Source organism: Phlebotomus argentipes, unplaced genomic scaffold (genome assembly GCF_947086385.1).
Source record: "Phlebotomus argentipes unplaced genomic scaffold, Phlebotomus argentipes genome assembly contig_5, whole genome shotgun sequence".
Lineage (NCBI taxonomy): Eukaryota > Metazoa > Arthropoda > Insecta > Diptera > Psychodidae > Phlebotomus > Phlebotomus argentipes.
In genome coordinates, this window is record NW_026776165.1 from 4,381,899 (window position 1) to 4,397,202 (window position 15,304).

The 15,304-nt window shown below is 47.1% G+C and overlaps 4 protein-coding genes across 4 annotated transcripts; 1 reads left to right on the top strand and 3 right to left on the bottom strand.

The window, feature by feature from the left end:
* Positions 1-1,184: 1,184 nt before the first annotated feature.
* On the bottom strand, positions 1,185-3,379 carry LOC132265889 (GPI mannosyltransferase 4). The gene is made up of 2 exons (XM_059766676.1): positions 2,273-3,379; positions 1,185-2,216 (listed from the first exon to the last, which is right to left on the bottom strand). Exons 1-2 carry the CDS (start codon positions 3,370-3,372, stop codon positions 1,283-1,285), a joined length of 2,034 nt encoding a protein of 677 aa, XP_059622659.1. The 5' UTR covers positions 3,373-3,379; the 3' UTR covers positions 1,185-1,282.
* Positions 3,380-4,797: 1,418 nt separating this feature from the next.
* On the top strand, positions 4,798-6,477 carry LOC132255595 (uncharacterized). Its single transcript, XM_059751692.1, has 4 exons — positions 4,798-4,986; positions 5,053-5,147; positions 5,221-5,346; positions 5,686-6,477. The coding sequence occupies exons 1-4, from the start codon at positions 4,941-4,943 to the stop codon at positions 6,247-6,249; spliced, it is 831 nt and encodes a 276-aa protein (XP_059607675.1). The 5' UTR covers positions 4,798-4,940; the 3' UTR covers positions 6,250-6,477.
* Positions 6,478-6,954: 477 nt separating this feature from the next.
* Positions 6,955-8,838, bottom strand: LOC132255596 (MD-2-related lipid-recognition protein-like). Its single transcript, XM_059751693.1, has 2 exons — positions 8,319-8,838; positions 6,955-7,531 (listed from the first exon to the last, which is right to left on the bottom strand). The coding sequence occupies exons 1-2, from the start codon at positions 8,410-8,412 to the stop codon at positions 7,158-7,160; spliced, it is 468 nt and encodes a 155-aa protein (XP_059607676.1). The 5' UTR covers positions 8,413-8,838; the 3' UTR covers positions 6,955-7,157.
* Positions 8,839-9,130: 292 nt separating this feature from the next.
* LOC132255846 (uncharacterized) lies at positions 9,131-13,491 on the bottom strand. The gene is made up of 5 exons (XM_059752017.1): positions 13,153-13,491; positions 12,906-13,085; positions 10,102-11,467; positions 9,376-10,028; positions 9,131-9,317 (listed from the first exon to the last, which is right to left on the bottom strand). The coding sequence occupies exons 1-5, from the start codon at positions 13,489-13,491 to the stop codon at positions 9,153-9,155; spliced, it is 2,703 nt and encodes a 900-aa protein (XP_059608000.1). The 3' UTR covers positions 9,131-9,152.
* Positions 13,492-15,304: the final 1,813 nt, after the last annotated feature.

Below are 15,304 nucleotides of genomic sequence, written 5' to 3' on the forward strand. Positions count from 1 at the left end.
ATCTTTGTGTAGATTTTCAGTTTCTCTTCGTCTTTATTGATTACTTTTCGACAGATTTTCCTCATGCTAAAAATCTCCTCTTCATCAACTCTGGAAGAGATTAAAATTCTCTAGGTCTCGGTAAAAAGAAGAACTCTCCACAGTCAAAAGACTCTCTTAAGTAATCCAATTATCTCAATAAAAACAGATTTTATTTTCTGTGAAAAGCAACGGCGCTGCGCCGAAGAGTCTGAGATGAAAAACGCTGGTTCCACATTGAGACTCAAGGTGGACAAAAACAACTTTCTTTCGATAAAAATTTTTACTATTATTGCATTCAAAATTTATTGTTCTAAGGTACAAATGGCATTCTTTACACACAATCTCAAGCCAACACACAGCAAAATCTGTGAACTTGCCAAGGCAGAGGAGGGGAAAAAGGGCGTTGAAAGTGCGACAAACGACAATTTTCGATAGAGCCATTGATGAATTGGGAATTAAATCAATGAAGGAGTTTTGATCTTGTCTCTTTTGCCGTGCGACAATGTCTCTTCTCAAGGCTTCTCGATCTGTTGAGACACATTTTTTTCTTCACTCACTCGCGGAGGAATACGATTAATCCCTTCTCCGCGGCGGCAATATTGCAAATCAGTGAGAATGATGGCCCAGAAAACAGCCTAAAGACATGTGCAAAAAAGTGCAATCTTTGGTGTCTTTTGATGTCTTTTTTTTGCTCTTCTTGCCACATGTTCAAAAACTAAAAATAACGTGTCGTAAAAGGAAGTCTGGCGGGCAAAGAAAACCAGAGTATTTCTCACTCTGCAAGCTCTCAAGTTTTTGGCAAATTCAATTCACGCGAGCAGCGAAGCGAGATGATGAACCGAAAATCGGAATTGTAAATTTTTGGCCATTTCAAACTATTGCGCCATTTGGTGCATTTGATTGGTGACATTAGTTGAGTGACAAAAAAAAGAGCATATCACAGACTGCAGATAAGAGTGGACAAATTTATTGCGGCTCTATTCAAAATACCTCAGAAAAAAAAATGCGGAGATTTATGTAATTATTGAGCCCAGGATAATCTCATAGAGCCGCGCGCGTTGAATAATCGTGATGGAAAAATTTCAAGTGTTTTCTTAAGTGTGTGTTTTCGTTGTATTTTTTTTTAAGAGGGACAATAAAAATGGATTTTCGCTGGAAATTCCTTCGGATTTCCACGGGAGGCGTAAGAATATTCACCGGACAGTCGGTAGAATGCATAAGAAAGGCGTCAAAGACTAGAAATATCACTCTGCAGAGCACTTCACGAGCCCTTCCTGGCCACCTCAATGCGATACAGCACCAGCCCGAATTGATGGATGACCGAGGAGAATCGCCTGAGCAGCGCGTCCAGGGAGTACGCCTCCTCGTCCTCGTACGCACTGCACGTGTCGTCGATCTCGAAGAAGTCCGTGTTGACCTCGCAGGGATGGCGCACGAAGGCGCTGGGCATGGCCTCGGTGGACAGATGCGGATAGAAGACCTTCACCTGCTTGTGCCGCATCAGCGTGCTGTTGCTGGCGTAGAAGGCCACGTTCAGATCGTCCGTGAGGCTGGAGGGAATGGCGAGGAACAGCGCGTACTTCTGCTTCCTGCCCACAAGCTTCAGCTCGCTCATGTCCAGGATGAGCTTCAGCCGCCGGTACAGCATGCGCATGTCCATGCCACCGTACTCGTAGAGGAAGAAGCGCTTCTCGCGCTTGTACTTCTGCCCGTTGTACGGATTCGTGTACAGCAGCTTGCTGCTGGGGATGCGCAGAACGCTCATGGGCACGCTGTAGAGGTGGCTGGTGACCAGGTGGATGTTCACATCGTTGCCGCGCGTCTCCAGCTCCTTCGCGAAGTGAGTGGTGAGCTGCAGCACGCCGCCCTGGTGCAGGAAGCCGAAGAAGAGCGTGCAGAGGATGTTCACCACGTACCAGATCTTCAGGTACTTCCTGGCCGCTTCCACGCTCAGGAGCTTGTCGTAGAGGAAGTTGGTGAGGAAGTTGCGCCGCCGGAACGGATTGTCGGTGAAGAGGCCAGTCTGGAGCTTCGGCGCGTGCAGCAGGACGATCGGCAGCAGCACGGGAATGAGGAATCGCGCCTCCTGGTGATTGATCAGCGACAGGAGGAGCGTCGGTGTCACCGAAGCCACCGCCATCAGGCCCAGGATGGACTGCGCTCGCGGCAGGGAAGAGTACTCGCCGCGTGAGAAGCTGCAGAGATGAGACAGTGAGCAGGAAAACCTTCGCTGTGCGTGGAAAAAACTCACCGGACAACGAAGAGAATCGCTGCCGCGATGGTCAGCACGCCCAGGATGTTGAAGAGCAGCGGAATGTTGACCAGGATGTGCAGATACCAGGGATGCAGGCCGTGCTGCGCCGTGTTGCGCGGATTGATGTTGTAGCGGATGAAGTTCAGCGGCGTGAAGACGAAGTTGTCGATGCCGATCTCCAGCTTCTCGATCTCCTCGGGCGTCAAGTAGCCGAAGTAGAGAGAGTCCACGAGCGTGCACACGAGCAGCGCCGGCACGGAGGCCAGCACAAAGAGCCCCACGCGCACGTTGAAGTCCAGGAAGGTGACGGAGCGCGAGCCGAGGCCGCGCAGCAGCCAGAAGAAGACGATCGGCATGCCGAAGAAGATGAACGTGGGCCGGTTGAAGACGCCCACGACGCACAGGCTGGACAGGAGGAAGCAGCGCTTGAAGCTGTGCGACGGCAGCGCGCTCTTCAGCTTGAAGATCCTCACGCGCTCCACGATGCGCGTGGCCGCGCGGTATTTGTCCTGCAGCATCTCCGCCTGCTTGATCACCGAGTTGGACAGCAGCATGCACTCGGCCACGACGCAGAGCAGGAAGGACGTGAGGATCATCTCCACGGTGTTGCTGAACGTGCGCGTGCCGAACACCAGCATCACGTACGAGCTGCCCAGCACCAGCAGCCGCATCTCGGGGCGCAGCCCGTACACGCGGCACATGCGGAACAGACTGTAGTCGCACACGAAGGACAGCAGGCACACGCACAGGCGCGGGAACACGAGGATGCTGTAGCTGGAGATGAGGCTCAGGCCCAGGAAGTGCGACGAGTACAGGTTGAGCAGGCGCAGCACGTTGAAGGGCAGCTTGATCACGCACAGCGGCGCCACGACGCTGCGAATGGGGAACGTGGCGTTGTACTCCCACGGCCGCGACACCTCCAGCTGGAACTCGTCGCCCGCCATCGGCTCCAGCGTCTGGAAGAACTCGTCCGGGTGGATGTAGCCGGTCTGCGGCACGAACACCAGCCCCACGCGCAGCGCGGCCAGCAGGAAGTACCGGAAGAGCGTGCGATCTTTCGTGTGCGTGATCGCACGCAGATAGCTGTTGAACTTCATCGCGGACAGATTCGGTCGCCGCGAGAGGCAAACTGGGGGCGCTTTCGCCGACGAAATCCGCCTCAGAGAAGCACTTCTTGATTTCTCGCGGAGTCGCAAAATCAAAACAAATCGAATAGCCCGAACGTCACGGCGACAGTTAACAGGCTTCAGCACTGAGAGAAATTCACTTTAAACAGTTTTTGCCCTTATCTACTTCTTATGAGATTAAAAAGTAATTCTTATGGTGAAAACACAGCATTTGTAATTTGTAATTTGTCCACGATCATCTCTTTCTTCCCCACGCGTATCGTGTATTTTCCTTCCTACTCGCACAGTGGCTGTCTCGACATGTCAAAGTCAGACGCTGACAGAGTAGGAAGGAAAATACACGAAACGCGAGGGGAAGAAAGAGATGATCGTGGACAAATTACAAATTACAAATGCTGTGTTTTCACCATTAGATACAGAATTAAAAATATATACATAAATATTTGTATTGAAATTTCTCATTTGAGACGTCAAATCTTCCTTCATCACCGATTTCTCTCAGTGCAGGGATATTCAATTAGCGAAGACACGCGTTGCGCCTGAAAGTTTGCTATTTGGAGCACACATTTGAGTTTGAAACTATTTTTTACCGGATTTTGGGGTCAATCTCCGCATTCTTCTCACTTTTGCACCCTCAATCTCTTCTTGATACACGGCTTTTTACTCTGCAGAATGCACAATTCTGCCTCTACATTGTAGCTCTACTGGGATTTAAGACAATTCTACAGACATTTTTCCCAAATCTCTCAAATATTTGCATTCCATGTCATTGTTTATTTCTATTTACGTTCCTCATGCGCTATCAGTGGAACCAGACATTAGGCACGGCAACAATACATCTTAGTAGATTATCGGGAAGCTGTATAAAACGCCTGAGCGCTCTCAGACGACCTCCAGTCGTTTGAGGTGAGGAAAGGTGGCAAAAATGCGTCTCGCAGTGGTTCTGTTGTGTGCTTTTCTTATCGTGGCGCTCGAGGTGAGCGCCAAGAAGGAGGTGAAAGCCAAGGCGAAGGCCAAGGAGGAGACGGCGAAGCCAGTGGAGGAGGAAGTGGCCGAGGAGACTATCCTGGAGGAGGAGACGGAGCCCGAAGTGGTGGAAAGTGTGCAGCAAGTGGAGGAAGAAGTCGCTGAGCCACCGGCGAAGGTGAAAGTGAAGGAGGAAAAGCGGGAAAAGCCAGCCAAGGTGAAGGAAGCGAAGCAGAAGAAGGAGAAATCCAAGAAGGGAAAGAAAGACAAGAAGAGTAAGAAAGAGAAGAAGAATGAATTGTAGGTTGAATCGTCAGTGTTTTTTAGTTGAATAAAATTTAGAGCATTTTTCATTTTCAAAATATCTTTAACGTCTTTTTCATCGATTCCCATTGAGAAAGTTTCACGTTGCGTCTTGTGCTCATGCGTGGCCAAAAATCCATATTGCAATCCCTCAATGAGGACAATCACGTAGAAAAAGTCCCTCAAAAAGTGTTCATTCTCCTCTTGTGAGTTTTGTGGAATTGTGCTTTAGTCCTAAACAGAGAGGATTCAACCAAGAAACCGAAGCAATGTTGAAGCTGCCAGAGAAACTCTTCCTCTTCACCATCATTTTCTGTGAGTGTGAAAAAACCGATGTCCACAGCCTTCGAAGGTTGTATTTTTCCACTGAAAATTCCTCAGGTTCTGTCTTGAAAGGCGCAATTAATCTTCAACTCGAAGGATTGTCAACGAAGAAGCCCAGAATCACCAAGTACACCACGAAATCCTCCCAAACTGTATGAAGAAAAGCTCTCTTGTTCACTTGTATTTGTCACTATGCAAAGAATCCTTTTTCTGCTTCACAAATAGGTGACCTCATCGCCTGCGACGACGTCATTCTATCGTGTTAACGCCACAAATGGCGCAACTTGCATCCTGATCAGGACTGACGGACTCCTCAGCATCCAGTACAGGACCAAACTCGGAGAGGACAAGGTATTTTAAGGGTGGAAAACACCCCCATTGTGCCCGTGACAATGGAAAAGGTCTTACATAAGTCACCAAAGAGAGAGAAGGATAATTTGATTGTCACATCAATTCCCAGGAATGTTAAACTTTAAATATATAAAAGTTAAACATTCGAAATGAATAAGGGAAAACAGCTCTTGCTATATTTTCGATCTATCACTCTACTTTTGACATAATCTTTAAAATAAACTCTGGAGGTCGTTGGTTTAACACATTTTTTTCAACACATTTTTAACATTTTCTGTTTGACTGAGAATCGCTCCAAATCACATATTACACAGGATAATGAAAGTCTTTCCCTCCCAGGAAGCGGACATCTTCATGCCGGACAACGTTGATCTGAAGGGCGAGTGCGACGAGGACGAGTCCAGCCTCACGATGGGCTTCAAGGGCTTCGTGCTGACGATGAACTTCAAGAAGACGCCGGGCGGTGAGCGATGGTACATCAACAACGTGGATCTCGCCTACTCGTCCTCGAATCGCGTGTTCGAGCACGTGGACCGACCCAACCTGGACGTGAAGCTCTCCACGCCGCTGCACAACACTCTGCTGTTCCCCACGCCCGTGGGCAAGTCCTACACTTGCGACCAGGAGCGCGTGGTCACGATGTTCTCCCAGGACGAGGACGACCGATCTGGGCACTTGGCCAAGCTGTATCTGCGCGACTTGCGCATGCAGGCCTTCATGTACAAGAAGGCCAGCACGTGGGGTCCGTCCTATCAGTGCAGCGCCACGGGAACCTATCGTGACGAGACGGCGCCCATCGCCGTGGGCTCCACGCTGGCCGTGATGACGCTGTGCATCATCACGGGCTACGGCCTGTGGCGGTACTTCAAGGTGAAGAAGGTGCAGTACGGCACCATGGAGTAAACTCCTCCGAAAGCGATTTCTTTGAAGAAAAAAGAACCTTATTTCACCATTCCGATGAGAGGTCAGAGATGGACGAAAAGTCCGGGATTTGAACCCAATCCATTCTGCACAGCACAGTCCTGAATTGTCGCAGGTTCGAATCTCGCAATGCCAAAGGCGGGAAAATTGCCATAAATAATGTTTTGAGCGTTTTAAGCGTGAATTGATCAATTAAAGCGAATCGTCAATCACAATTACTTCAGTCCACCCATTCAATCAAATATTCATTCACAAGTCTGCACATAACGACTTAAAGTTCACTTCATGAAGCTCATAATAAATTGAGTGCTTTTTCCCTATTTTTTTCACTAGTTGTGCATAATTGTCTCACGACAAACATTGGAATATTAAATTGCCCAAACCCTCGACGTTGTCCAGCTCTGACAGAATGACCTCTTCCCCCACCCAACAAAACAGAACATGAACGATAATTTTATGTAAAAGTTATGTGAAATATAAAGTCTTCCAGTTTTTTGGCGAAAGAGAGCGAGAGAGAGAAAAAGTATGACGAGTTGATATAGAAAAATAGTCGTTATCGCGCAGAATTTATCATATTCTGACCAATTGTAATGCATTATAGTGACATATCAATATTAATGTTGCAGAGATAAATTTAAATTTATGTCCCCCCCGAGAGAGGGAATTAGAAATGACCTCATTTCAGGCATGTTTATCGTGATCATGTTTGAGATTTTCTGCCCCTTTTTTCCCACTCAATTTCTTTGTCTATCAATGTAAAAGGCTTTCAGCGTATATTTATTGCCAAGTGAAAGCAGTGGAAATAAAAGTTCAATTAAAACACAAAAAAAACGCATTGGGATTTATTGTCAGACAGAGAGAGCTTCTCGAGATTTCCTGATGTGAGATCGTCACTTTGTCAGTCGGATCTTCGTGAGGAAGCAGCAGAAGTTGTTGTCCTGGTTCTTGATCTTCACCTTGATGTCGAACACGCGAATGGGAAACTTCTTGGACACATTCAGCGTCCACACGTACGTGTTGTTGGCATTGGCCTCAATTGGACAGGACACCATGTTGCATCCGTTCGTGTCCACGCCGATCAGCGGCAGATCCACACCCTCGTTGTTCCAGTACATCCTGCTGTCCAGCTCCGTGGCCTGGAACTCCATGGCGTAGTCGAACTCAATGGACGCCGAGCGGCCGCGCTTGATCTTGCACGGCTGGTCATTCTCCGCCTCCGGACAGGGATTTATCCGCACGGCGTGAATTGTGCACGGCTGAGGGGCTGAAAAGACACACACGCATTCACACCATTGCCTCAGATCGTGGGTAAATCGTGCGGAAAAGACGCTCAACTGGGAATGAATAATATGCGTAATATGCGCAATGTTGAAGAAGGTAAGACGTTGACTCGAGTGAAGTGATGCATTATGTAAATCAGAGGCTTCCTTCTTTGAATTAAATATTCAGCATTAAATTTCCTGGAAGGACGCTTAACAAGGCTGATTCATGAAATATTTTAGAAGTGCTTCTGTGATTCAATGGGCTTTGAAGCGGCTCAGAAATCCCCTATGATTCACTATTCTACAAGAAACTGCAGAGAAGTGGATGGATAATCAAATACACAGACAGCTTTGGCGCTTCTTTGACATAGAATGCAAATTGCAAATCATTCAATGGAGAAGCCGTGGAGTTTATCCAAGTAATTTCATACATTTAGTGCTGTTAAGGACACAGAAAGGATGCAAATACATGTCGGAAGGCACTCATTTGAAGCTATTAAAGCTATTCGGTGAATTCTTCCTCGAAAATTGATGTTATTCCATGAATTCACACACTATTTAGCACTAAAGTTTCCCCACAAATAACTATTTGGAACTTTGATCCCATAAAATAGTTGCTGAAGCCATTTTCTCAAAGAGTTTATCGCCACTTTTCACACAGATTCAGATGAGATCTCGTGACCTTTTCCGCAGCAAATCAGCCAAATTTATTTTAATTCCCAGTAATGATAAGCGAAATTGCGCTTGCTTGGCAAAATTCATTATCACACGGCCAGGAGGAAAACTTACATGTCTCTTCGCACTGTTGAAATCTCACCAGTTCCGAAGCACTTGGCGAAATGACGATGGTCAGGACAGCGAGAATGAAGATTGCACGGAGCATTGTTGGACAGAGTAATGTGATTCTTTTTTTATTTGAGAACTGAGAGAAAGAGAGTTTGTGGACAATGCGAGTGATCTCGTGTCACTTGAGGATGAAATGGAACTGAGAGGGAATATTTGGTAAATCGACTAAATACTTTCCAGTCTTGTGTCAAACCTTACTATCAGCGCGTTATCGGGCATTTTTGACTGCAGTGTCATGAAATTATTCTAACATTTAGTGATAACAGTGCCACTTTTCCATCGCAAATACACAAGGGATTGGCTAAACCCATGTGAAATCTCAAATCGATTATAACTCGTGTTTATACGCTACCCTCACTCGTCATACTTATCAGTTTAAATATTTACTTAGCAATTACAAAGAGTATTATTAACCAATGTCCAAAAGTACCTCTCACGGGCCTGTTTGTGTGCAGTGATTTTTCTTACGATTGTGTGATGACATTTTATACAAAGGCAAATGACAATCCTCATCTTTGCGCTCATGTCGCAGAAGAAGGACTTTTCTCTACCACTTTGCGACAATTCTGGCGCAGCAGTATTCTGATTTAATGCATATTTTTAAACGATATACTTTTAAGGAGAATAGTTAATGAAAACTGAACGAATATTCTTACACTGAAATTGCACTGATCCGGCCCAAAAATTTCTCATATGACGCTTAACACAAAAAAATGCTGATGAAATACAATTTTGATTATACAAATCTACGGCAATGTGGGAAGTTTTACTGGAAAGTTACACGATGCAGAGGGTTGTGTCCTTGCACAGGGATATCTGCGCCTCCTGCAGGATCCGCAGTCTGGGTCCCAGCGGCACGCCAAGCTTCTGGAGGCGCTCCTCGCCCAAGTAGGGCAGCTCGATCATGCCCACTTTCTCCGTCTCGAAGAGCGAAGCGTATTTCTGGAATGCGAGAGAAATTTAGCAATCAAGTCAATCAATAATTGCGCCAAGTCACAACCTCATATCCCAGCTTCTTCAGGAAGAGTCTCATGAGTGGCGGATCCTCGCCGAAGAACTTCGTCAGCTTCTTCACGCGCTTGGGATTTGTGAGGTTCGGCGACTCGCTGCCGTTCGCCGCCTGGAGGAAATTCATCGAGTGACTCGTCTGGACGCGCAGAGTGGCGAGATCATCTCGCAGGCGCTCCAGCTCCTGCGTCACCACGTGCTGCGAGCGCATCTCCGAGGACAAGTGAGCCACGCTCCTGGCCAGCGTGACAACGTGCGACTCCAGGCGCTGGAATCTCTTGTTGATTCCCTTCATGTCGCGCACTTTTCGCCTGTCATCCGTCCGCCGGCGCTCTCGAATGGGGCGGCCGCTCACCGAACTGGACGGCAGGGAGGAGAGACTACCCTGGCGCCGACGGATTCCCGCCCCACGAGGATTCTCATGCAGCCTGTTGGGAATTCCCGGGATCTTCGATCCGATGATCCGCAGCACTTCGCTGTACATGTACTCTAGGCCTTCCAGCTGGCTACGGATGTGTCTTAGGCCCTGAGTGTCTGTCTCAGAGTCACTGACGGACTGACCAGCGCACCAAGGGGCTCCCAAGAGCGATTCCAAGTCCAGGGATCGCGTCGTGGTGGAAGCAACGTCGTTATCCAGGCCGAATACTAGAAAATAAATCGTTTTAATGAGTAAATATGTCATTTGCAAGGGCGGAGCTTGAAGAGGGGCGTGTCTTACAGTGTCTCTTTAGGAGCGTCTGCTCGTGCCTCTTCGTGCCTGATCTGCTCTGCTTCTGCACCGTGGATCCCGGCCAGCCCGCTCGAGACGGTCCGATCGGTCCTGAGGTCCTTCCCGGCCGATTGTAGCTGTCCGCTCCGTACTCCTGCTTGCCAGGAGTGTCCTTGGCACTTGCGGGAGTGTATCTTGTGCTCCCGCCCGGCGACAGGGGCGGCAGAGGTGGAGTTACGGAAGAGGCGCTGCCTGAGATCGTGCTCTCAGGCCTCAGGGAGAGATTCTGCATGCCTGGCTCCAGAATTTGCCTCAACTCAGCATCCACAATGTCTGCCCACTCGCTGTCGTTCTCTTTAGCCCTCACCGGAGGACTAGGATTCTCAAGGCTCGTGTCCACTTGAACTCCCTTGCGGCAGCTGGAATAGGCAGCACTTCCTCGACCAGAATCAACATTTGAGCTCTGATTTCCGCTCTTATCGTAGTCCGAACTGGCTCCAGAACCGGACACTTGCTTGCTGATATCCGGGGTAGATTTCTCCCTGTGATCGGGCTTCTGAGGAAGCTTCGGGGGCTCCGGAAGGGGTTTCGCCGATTGATGATGAGGACTCTGGTACTGCCACACGCGGTCAGGGTGTTTCTGGTCGTTCTGCACCTTGTGCATTTCTTCTTGGTAGCTCAGCTGCTGAAGATTCGTGGCATAGGCGGATTGGAAGGGAATGGCACCCTGGCGATTGGCCATGGCTTGAAGCCGAGGAGCCTGAGCAGTGAAGCCTCCCTCGTCGCTGTCCGTGACGTCGATATTGGCCAGAGAACTCCTCTTGGCCGCCTTGAAGTGCCCCTGGAAGTTCTGCTGCGCCTCCTCGGGCTCTTTGGGGATGTTGAGTTGGGGCTGCGACACTGCCTTCTGTGGCTGATTCACGTTCCTCATCGTCTCGGCCGGCGTGTAGGGCCTTTGCGGCGGCAGGTGCTGATAGGACACACGCGGGGAGCCCGAAGAGGGCCTCTCAGGCCACACGTTCGGCTGGGAATTGTTCAGGCCGTTGTTCTGTCTCAGATGCGCCGGCAGCGACATATAGGGCGACTTGAGCTCACCCGCTTCTAGACACGCCTGCATTTGTGGCGTGAGGACATTGTTCAGCTCATCCATTCCCTCGCCATGATCCTTCCTGAACTTGGACGAGATCAGGTCCTTGAGTGTGTGATAAGTCTTCGACACGGCGCTCTTCGAGTCCCTCAATTCGCTGTTCTTGCTGTTGTTCTCGCGCTCTGCCAGCGCCGTGACATCCTCGGGCAGCCTGGCTGGCGTCCTTGGAATGGCTCCGCAGCCCACCTTTGGCGGCAACTGGACTGCTTGCTGCTGTGGCAGGGAGTTCTGCAAGCACATCATTTCGAAATATTGATTACAAAGTCATGGGAAAAGAGGCATTGTTGGCAGAGAGTCTCTGGGAAACTTTATACTTTCTAATAATCTCTTCTCACCATTTTATTCAATTTGTTACGCCCCAGAGATGCACTGTTTTTTTTGGGACGAAATGGCGAAACAGTGCGCCCAGAGAGGGAAATCCACCCCTGGTGAAATTGCTTTCATGCATGAAGAGTACAACGTACGAATTGCTAATGAGTATATTCTACTTCCACCAAGAATTACCTTCACCAGGCCATCATCCAGCCATTAATAGCGATTCCTTGCTTGTGTGCGTAATCATAAATTGACTGTGTGGTCGCGAGAGAGAGCAAAAAAAAATGATGAAGCAAACACAAATGTAATGAAATGTACATAAATTAATGCATTTTTCCCCTACTGGCCACGGTAACTCAACAGGTGCTGCGAAAATTCTTGCAACTGTTAACTTTTCATTCTATACTCAATGCCTCATGGGGGAAATATCAACTCAACAGTACTTCTAAGCACCACTTTTCGTGGGTATTTAAACAGTAAAATTGATAGGCTATTTTTTTTTCTCTCACTCTCAAAGTGCAGAAGCAAAGCTGAGGAAATGATTGGTTCTTCAAATTGATTGATGATATTCTCCATGGTACAAAAAGATGAAAGGCGAATTGTAATACCGCAATTTATATTCATGAAAACAATATTTATCTGGAAAGCAACACCGGAAAAACACTTGGCAAATGCTATCCTAGCCAAATATTTATTTAGGCTTTGTGTAAGAACTGAACTGACTTTGCCATCTTATCGATAAAATAGAGATACAGAATTCAATGACCATAACTTTCATCTCTTCAATCTAATCTTTCTCTTCGAAGACGAGAAAGTGGTTCACTTCGTTGGCAGACTAAATGGTGGAGATCATCAAGTAGTTCTATTACTAGTGTTAGTGAGGATTAAACTTTCTCTTTTTCTACATTCAGAACGTTTTCTTTTTGCTTGTGAAGTTTCGATTACTCTTAAATCGCTCTCTAAGATTAAAAAGAAGACTCTTTACTACTATATCTAATAGTTTCATTAGACAAAACCTCTTAACTAACTGCGTTATCAGACGTTGAGAGACAGTGGCTTAATTAGAAATGAAAGGATTCAAAAACCACTAAAATAAGCTGTACTGCTGTAGAAAAGCTCCCATCCCAGCAGCTCAAGTAGATTTGGCAATGAAAAATCTGTATCTGATAAGAGTCTAAGGCGAAACTATTCAATTTGGACAAGAAATTAATCATCAATCTAGCCCACAAGCAAGGAAATGCCTTAGCAAGTGAATGAAGTTCTGGCCAGCATTTTTCTTCCTGTGATAGCCACGATAGGAATCTCTTCTGCTTGAGCGATCCAAAGAGTGGCCGCTTGCATTTGAACTCACCCAAGCCTGAAGATGCTTCGGTTTCGGATGATCTGGCGCAATGGAGGCGCTCACGGGCCGTGGTAACATTTGCAGAGTGACTCCCGTCTTCAGGAATCCCACCGGCGGCGTCCTGTAGTCATTCATGAGTGGGATCTTCGTTGATCCCTTGTCGCCGGACAGGATCAGCTCCTTCTCGATCTGGGCGAATGACAGAGGGAGGGCGTAATTAGTGGCTTGTCGCAGCACGAACAGTGCGCGGACTCACCGGAAACTTGGATGAGTGCGTCCTGAGGGCGGAACCGCTGTCGTAGCAGTGCTCTGCGCCCACGCCACTCGCGAACTCCATGCTGGCCGTGGCGCCGGGAATGGCGGACTCGCTGTACGCCACGGTGACGCCGGGGGGCGGCTGCGGCGGCATTCTGTACGACGGCGGCTGATTTAATTGCTTCGACGGAAGAACTGGATGGAAGACACCATTATTTTTCTCAATGCAATTATCTGCAATGGGAGAAATTGCGCCGCGGCGTGAGCAATTGATGTGTGGAGGAATGCGAGTGATAGCATAAGTGGAGCGCTTTTGTGAGGTGATAAAAGATATGTGCATTTGGCCACAATGTATTCGAGCATCACCTGAGGGTTTTCGAATTCGCGGTTTATGCTGTTTCACCTGCCGAACCGTTCTAACACGAGGCACAAATTCGTCTCGTGGCATTGAAAAACTATTCTTCTTTCTTCTTCTATGCGTTACTTTCATCCTCTATCAATTAGCCGTCTAGAGAAACTGAATGGTTCAACATTACATAAGCACATCTCTGCATCGTTCGAGGGCGGAATTCTTGGGACTTTTCTTTTATTCTACACAATAATAAGCACTACAATCTCAACACTACAGTGAAGTGCGATCGACTTGGAAAAAGCTTGTGAATGTACAGAATGAAATTTCTCGCCACGATTTGCATTTTATAGTTAAATGAGAAGTTTTTGTACTTTCATTGGTTGTCAAATTTGCTGAGATCGCGATTAAAATTGTAACTGAAAAAAAAACACTTAATTTGACCCAGAATATTGCTTGCCTCTCTGTTTGCTTTCCAAAATTATATTAATTTCCAACATTTTGCAACATTTACAACAAATATGGTTAAGCGCGAAACATTTTAGCGAATATTTGTTCCACAAAGCTCGTGATGCGTCAAGGTTTTTGCCCATATAGATGCAAAAGAATTGCAAGCTGGGATGGTAAATATTTGTGTTCACGAAATTCTGGCTGAATGTGCTGGAAAAAGGTGCTTGAATTGGCGGAAAAACCACACTGGGCACGTCTGCTGTGTTTACAGGCAATTCACAAACTATACAGGTGAGGAGGGCTTTCCATCCACCGGCCCTCCAACTGACGGCCAACGTGCGGAAAATCCTCAAGAACCACACCACACATAAGGAACGGAAAGTGAAAGAGTCCGGCGGAGTGAATGAATTTTTTCTTATACTCTCGAAAAAGTGTATACATAGGCGCCGAATTGTATTAGCTACATTATACATAATACAGCGCGGTGCAGATATAAAACAACTATTCACACGCCATGGCGAAGGGTGAGTGAGTGTGTGTGTGTGCTCGTGAGTGTGTGGCGGTGAGAAAGAGCCCAAAGAAGAAATCGTGTCATACACCACTGCCTCTTGGAACGTTCGATCTTATAAAACTCCACCTCAACCACATTTGTGCTCTCTTCATCATCGCGCTTAGCCAGTGAAAAAAAGCAACAATATTGTAGTGAAAATTATTAGATAGAGAAGGCAATAGCCGCGCGAGTTTCTTTTCTCAGGAGTCAGCACTCTGTTTTTTCGGACTTAATGCCCCATTGTTTGCACGGGGGAACTTTTGACTTCTCCCCCAACTTTTTTTTTCTGTCCTACTGGGTTCCCGCTATAAATATTTACACACACACACACACACAACATTAATTATTAATTTCTCTCTCTCTTTCCCTCTGTTGAGTGAAGAAAAAAAAACCTTGCCAAAGAGATATTAAATCATTCAAATCTTCAGTGGGCTTTCCACTGACAAAAAGAAACACCCAGGCAGAGATATAATTAGTTTTTGGGAAGAGAAAATTGCCTTCAAAACGCAATCTCTCAAGATGATGGGTCTTAGCGGATTCCAATAGATTCAGAAATACACCAGAAAAGATGTATGCACGGCATAAATGCTGGCAAAACATAGATAATTGGCGGAATTATCTCCCTTTCATCCCCATTTTGGGGCCAATTTTTTTAATCTCTGACCGAAAAAATGGTCTGTCTCAAGGGGAAACCAGTGCGAGTGTGTGGTGTACATAAGAATCATGCACTGTGACGAATGTTAATTATAAATTACTAGTATATGTTTAATTGTCGGTGGGCTTTTTTTAATTATTCAGAGTAGA